The sequence below is a fragment of the Panulirus ornatus genome, chromosome 57 (genome assembly GCF_036320965.1).
Source record: "Panulirus ornatus isolate Po-2019 chromosome 57, ASM3632096v1, whole genome shotgun sequence".
NCBI classification, from domain to species: domain Eukaryota; kingdom Metazoa; phylum Arthropoda; class Malacostraca; order Decapoda; family Palinuridae; genus Panulirus; species Panulirus ornatus.
Window position 1 is genome coordinate 2,903,692 of NC_092280.1, and position 6,478 is coordinate 2,910,169.

The following is a 6,478-nucleotide window of genomic DNA, read 5'->3' on the forward strand; positions in this document are numbered from 1 at the left end:
GTCCACATATTCTTATTCTCTGTCTATAGCACGAACAACTTAAAACTCAGATAGCTTTTTTTTACACAACTTGTAACTCACATTACATATGACTATTCTAAATTACAAATTTCCTTATTCAACTTAGAGAAATTACATCAAAACAGCATGTCACCCACACTGAGTCTGAACAGCTCCACCAGTCAAGGGAGGCAGAATGGTTTCCAGGGCCACTATGATGCTCCATGTATTGATCAGATATGGCTGAAGTCATGGAGCAGAGAACTATCAGCCAATTCTTTTTGACACATCTATATATTAGTCATATCCACCAAAAAAAAGGAACAGAGAAGGGGGGCCAAGTGAGGATATTCCCTCCAAGGCTCAGTCTTCTGTTCATAACACTACTTAGCTAAGGGGGAAATGGCAAATATGTATGAAAAAAAAAATTCATACATACTCGCCATTTCCCATGCTAATGAGGTAGCGTTAAGAACAGAGGACTAAACCTTAGAGGGAATATCCTCCCTTGGCCCCCTTCTCTGTTCCTTCTTTTGGAAAATTTAAAATGCGAGGGTACTACTCCTGCTTCACATTCACATGATATGAGCGTATAAAGAGCAAATTAGTGACAAAAGTAACACAGTACCAGGAATGATCAAAATATATTGGTGGAAACAAGACTAAAGGAAATCGAAGCAATACAGAATTGAAATATGCATTCTGAGAGTCCCACTCAGAAGTCCCAGTTTTTGATTGGAATGCCTGTAACTTTTTGGTTTATTTTGAATGAAATACTTTATTGTCAAAACTGCACTTTTTTTTTGAGTGGAACTAGTTTTTAGAATGCTTGATTTAAGAGATTTTACTACATTAATAATGATGATGATAACATTAATGGTTTATTGAAAATTCATTTCAGCCAAAGGCTGAAGATTACTAAGTTGAAGAAAGCCACTAAAATGAGAATACAAAAGAAGTACAGAATTCATTACATATTTGATAAGGACAACAGAATAGGAATTAAACCCTTTTCCTTTTGTTCAACAGACAGAAAACTATATATTGATTTTTTTCATTTGATTATTTTTGTATTTTGATAATGCTGTATCTCTTTTCTTAGCAAGAGACTGATACAGATGAAGAAGTGATAGCTGCAGCAGAAAATCCTAGGAACTGTAGTGATATTTCCCAGAAATCACCGTCACCTGTCCTAGATCAGCCAAAGCCTCCATTGTCACATCCAGCTCATGTTGGGTAAGTAAGCTGTTTTAGATGTCTGTGCACCTACATGCTTTTGAACAAATATACAAACAGCTGTTGGGGTGAGGAGTGTGCAAGATATATAATTTGTGTCAAGATTTTACAGGAAAGGCAGGGTTAGCATGTAGCACTCACTGCAGATCTTGCTTAATAAATGATACCGGTACTGTTTCTTTCTTCCACCTTGCATCTTGTATGATTGTTAATCCAAGGTTCTTTTTTTGTAAATATTTCTGTAGTTGTTCCCAATTTTCTTTTTGCACTTGTTTGTCATATCCTGCATTAGCTTGGGAGGTCCAGGAACATATAAGAATAGAAAAAGGGCTTCATTCACTCACATACATTCTTCAGCTGCTGTGTTTAGTGCACAGAAACCACAACCATGCTTTGCAGACCTTTCTTTGGTTTTCATCAGCTACTTCATATGCCATTGTTAGTCCATTAACTGCAAACCACCCCCTGTAAACCACCCTCCCCCTTGCATGCCTTACACCATGCTATGTGCAAATAGTTGTATCATAGTGTAACAATGGGAGCAGTCCTCCCTGAACTGTCAGATGATGATGGGAGCAGTTTAAGGGTTAATAGAATGCTCATGTGTAAGTACACACAGATGAGTAGTGCTGGGTATTAACAGGCATTGCTGAATTATGTGCTAATGCACTGGCTTGAAAAGGTAGAGGTTCATGGATGTGATGTTAATTTACTAAAAGGGGCTCCAGGTGAAATATCTGATAATTTCTTCATGGAGGCCAGTTTGTGATGGTTTTAGTAAAAGGCAGGAGCATTAGGTAGAAGTAGTCAGTAAAACATTATGTAGGAGCCTCTGCAAACACTACACTAGAGTTGCCCTCTGCTAGTGGCCTGTTAATTGGATTGAGGCACTAAAGGCTAAGAAGCTGCACTGGAGTTTACTAGTTATGGAGACTATTGTCATGGCCACCCGCTTGAGGAAGTTCTAGGAGGGAACAGGCATCAGAGATATTGATAGATAAATAGAAGTGAGCAAGAGATACCTTGGGAAATTTAGTAAATAATGGCTGAGTGTGAGAGTAATGAAGTATTGGGAATGGGAGTTATTTAGGGAAACAGTGCATAAATGTGTAGTTAAAACACTTAATTACATGGAATTAGGAATGTGGCATATGGGAAAGTTTAATGATTGGAAGAATGAGGAAATTAAATGAATAGTTTAAGAGAAGTGAGAGGTACATGGATGGTCTGTAAGAAAGGAGTGCAAGTGATTGGGAAGAGTACAAATGAAAGCACCAGTAGATCAAGCGAAAGGTACAAACTCTGAAAAAGGTCCCTTTAAGGAATGGTGTCCTTTATGTTTTGTCAAGACATTCAGAGATGTTCTTGTTGTCAGAACATTTATTTGTTCATCATCTTTATTAGCAAGAAGTGTTCCTGATTAGATAAGGAGGTAGGTTCACCCTTCACAACCAGGACTGTCAACTAGAGCCTATAGCTTAAGGTTTGTGTCTTTTCCATTGGATTTGTTAAGGAGTCTCGCTGTTTGAGATAAGCAAAAGGAGTCTTTGGCTTTGGAAAGATTATTTTTGTTTCACGATACCTCTGTTTACATCTGGAGACCATTGTATGATAGTCCAGAATGTGTATAAGTTATCTTGAAAGGTAGGTTCTTTCTTAAGTTTTCCTTTTTTTTTTTTACCCTATCCTTTTGTTGCTTGAAAAAATTGTATGGACCTCCATGCAGCTACAAAACCAAAAAAATCAAGTTCTGAATTATGGTAAAATAACACTGAGATAACATAAAACACACCTTAATTATGAAGAAAATACGTAAGAATGAAAGTAATACTGCCTTTGCACTATGGAGACAATCACAAACTCAGCCCAGGTGGGTGGGGTGGCATTATTGTGTAGTTGTTACATTCTGCCCTCAGACAAATAAATCAGCTCGTCCAAAGGCCTGTGTGGCCCATGTCTTGCAATTACACTACCAGCAGTGTAAGTTATCATGCATTTACACCACCATCAATATAAAGTTAGGAAATAGAGTGGAGGGAGAGAAATTGGGAAGAATGCATATAATGGTGTAAGGGAAATAACAAAATTTTGTACAATTGGTAGATAATGCATAATTGCTTCAAAATATAGATGATGGCTTTGATACTTGGAAGACACTTTTACCAAGTTTAATAAGCTTTCTGAAAATTTAGGATAATGGAACTCTGAAAGTGATCAGAAAATTTCAGTCATTTTAGAAGATATAAGGATATACTGAAGTGGAACCATTCTCAGGCACTGACATTATCTCTCTCAAATTCAGCATTGATATTTAATCATAGTTTGTTAGGTAATGTTGAATTTATCATGTCATCAAGTTCTGCACAGTTATTGAAATGAATCATCATTTATATGGGAGCATCTATCCAACCAACTGAGAAATTAGATAACTATGGATTGTATTTCTAATATAATGATTTTAATCCTTCTCCTTCACTAGAAGAAGGAGACCCATGATTAATATCCTGAGACAAGAAAAGAAAAGTTGTGATCAGTAGTAATTCTACATCCAGAAAACAGCTTGTCTTTAGAACACTGTGATGATAATTTTCCCCATACATCACTTTGAAAATTACATTAATCATAAGGCCTTATTGCTTGTCTTTTTTTTTTTTCTTTTTTTTTGCTGTTTGCATTCCTTTTATTCCTCAGCATATCAGTTTTTGAATGGAGAAAAACTGGAGGAAGTGAAGTGTTTTAGATATCTGGGAGTGGATCTGGCAGCGGATGGAACCATGGAAGCGGAAGTGGATCATAGGGTGGGGGAGGGGGCGAAAATTCTGGGAGCCTTGAAGAATGTGTGGAAGTCGAGAGCATTATCTCGGAAAGCAAAAATGGGTATGTTTGAAGGAATAGTGGTTCCAACAATGTTGTATGGTTGCGAGGCGTGGGCTATGCATAGAGTTGTGCGCAGGAGGATGGATGTGCTGGAAATAAGATGTTTGAGGACAATGTGTGGTGTGAGGTGGTTTGATCGAGTAAGTAACGTAAGGGTAAGAGAGATGTGTGGAAATAAAAAGAGCGTGGTTGAGAGAGCAGAAGAGGGTGTTTTGAAATGGTTTGGGCACATGGAGAGAATGAGTGAGGAAAGATTGACCAAAAGGATATATATGTCGGAGGTGGAGGGAACGAGGAGAAGAGGGAGACCAAATTGGAGGTGGAAAGATGGAGTGAAAAAGATTTTGTGTGATCGGGGCCTGAACATGCAGGAGGGTGAAAGGAGGGCAAGGAATAGAGTGAATTGGAGCGATGTGGTATACCGGGGTTGACGTGCTGTCAGTGGATTGAATCAAGGCATGTGAAGCGTCTGGGGTAAACCATGGAAAGCTGTGGAGGTATGTATATTTGCGTGTGTGGACGTATGTATATACATGTGTATGGGGGTGGGTTGGGCCATTTCTTTCGTCTGTTTCCTTGCGCTACCTCACAGACGCGGGAGACAGCGACAAAGCAAAAAAAAAAAAAAAAAAAAATCATAATTTTTGTATTTGTACAAAAAAAATTCGGTAAACTCATGAAGAAACCACAAATAGGATATGAATATGAATCTGAGTAATGTTCACAGTTGCTTTATTCAAGGTGTTGGTAAACATCATAAAGAAACCACTAATAGGATGTAGATATGAATGCGAGTTATGTTCACAGTTGATGCCAGCAGCATGAAATATGTTACAGTCTCCTCAGATCTGTCCTCAGTCTTTGCCATTTATGTGAAAGGCATGTATTATAAAGCATTGGCATTTCTAAAACAGAAGAAACAATTCTCATAATTTACAATTCTCATATAATTTACATATTCTCATAACTGGTGAGTGTACATGTTTTCATAAAAAAAAGCAATTGCGAATGATTTTGATTGGAAGGCATATTATGCCTTTCATTACAGCTTTTCCAGTTCCTCTTAATCATTGTAAGACCCAAAACATCTTTAGATCCCAAAGTTGGGTTTATGAAAATGCTAATTAATCATTATTCAGATGCTAATCTTCTCTCTCAGATCCTAATTTCATTGAATTTAACTGTTTTCTTTTCAAAAGTTGTATTAAATGCTCCTTCGGCTTCTATTCCCCAGACCACTGGAAAAATATGAGGGTAAGTGTATTTCCTAGTTAAATGATGAATATCCTCTTACTGTTCTCAGAACAAAAATTAATTGAAAGTGTTGTCAGCAACTTAAATCTACAGAAAGTTATAAGAGTGCAAAAGCCCTATGCCATGTGAGATAGAAGAAAAAAAAATTATGTATGAGCATAATATCCTCTATATATTTTATCACTTGAGAAATTTTGTTTGGAAGAAAACTCAGTGTTGTAGAATAAACTGTTGATTTATTTCCTATTGATTGTGCGAAAAATGAAGCACAGTATTAGATTTGAAACATTAGATCTTCAAAGCTATGTCAATTTATTAAGGTACTGAACATCTGCCTAACAGTTCCTTTCAGTTTCTTTCGAATTTACTGATGATTTTGATTTGATGGCGGATTTCCAATAAACAGCACATCAGTAATTCTTTAATGAAACCCAAGAGAAAAATGTGATACCAGCAATTTCAGACAATGTATACTAGTAGTTGTAATTTAATCCAAAGACTAGTTTATTTCTTTCCTTGGTATTTCAATTACAAAGATATTATATTGAATGTCAGTGTGACTGAAAGAAAAGGAAAGCAGTACAGAAACACTTATGAAAAATGAAACCACTGTCAGAATAACTTTTCCTGCAGTAATTGAACTACTCTGTTTTTTAGAAAAGTGTATGGTGTGGTATTTTTATATACTATTTACATTCCTTCTTTATAGTCTTTATATAGAAGTATCCCCCTTTGAATCATTTTTCTTTGTACCAGTAGGTTTCATATACTTTCCCTCCTATTCCAAGTACTTCTGTATATTGGATTACCATAGGTCTCGATCCATGCTTCATAGTGGCTATTAGTTAATGTTTTGACTCTGCTGTTTTAATAGATATCATTTAACTGAAGACCACTTGCAAATTTTTAGCAAGGCTGTTAATAATGGTGTCAAGCTTTTTGTATCTGAAAATTGTGTTGTAGTATTTAGCAGAAAGTTTTACCCTTTTACCCTACGCTCCATCATAGTTATGTTGATCTGTTTCATATAGAAAGGTTAAATTTTAGGGCAGTTTATTCTTTTGCAGTGGATGAACATGTTTTCACATATAACTCAAGTGAATTTTCATCA

The 6,478-nt window shown here is 36.4% G+C and overlaps 1 protein-coding gene across 3 annotated transcripts in view; it reads left to right on the forward strand.

The window, feature by feature from the left end:
- The window catches only part of NC2alpha (negative cofactor 2 alpha), a 347,119-nt gene that overhangs the window by 319,409 nt on the left and 21,232 nt on the right, over window positions 1-6,478 (forward strand). For all 3 annotated transcript variants that reach the window (XM_071694268.1, XM_071694267.1, XM_071694266.1), the window contains one exon: window positions 1,103-1,236. In XM_071694268.1, the coding sequence (XP_071550369.1) occupies window positions 1,103-1,236 (134 nt within the window). The remainder of the gene's footprint in view (window positions 1-1,102; window positions 1,237-6,478) is intronic.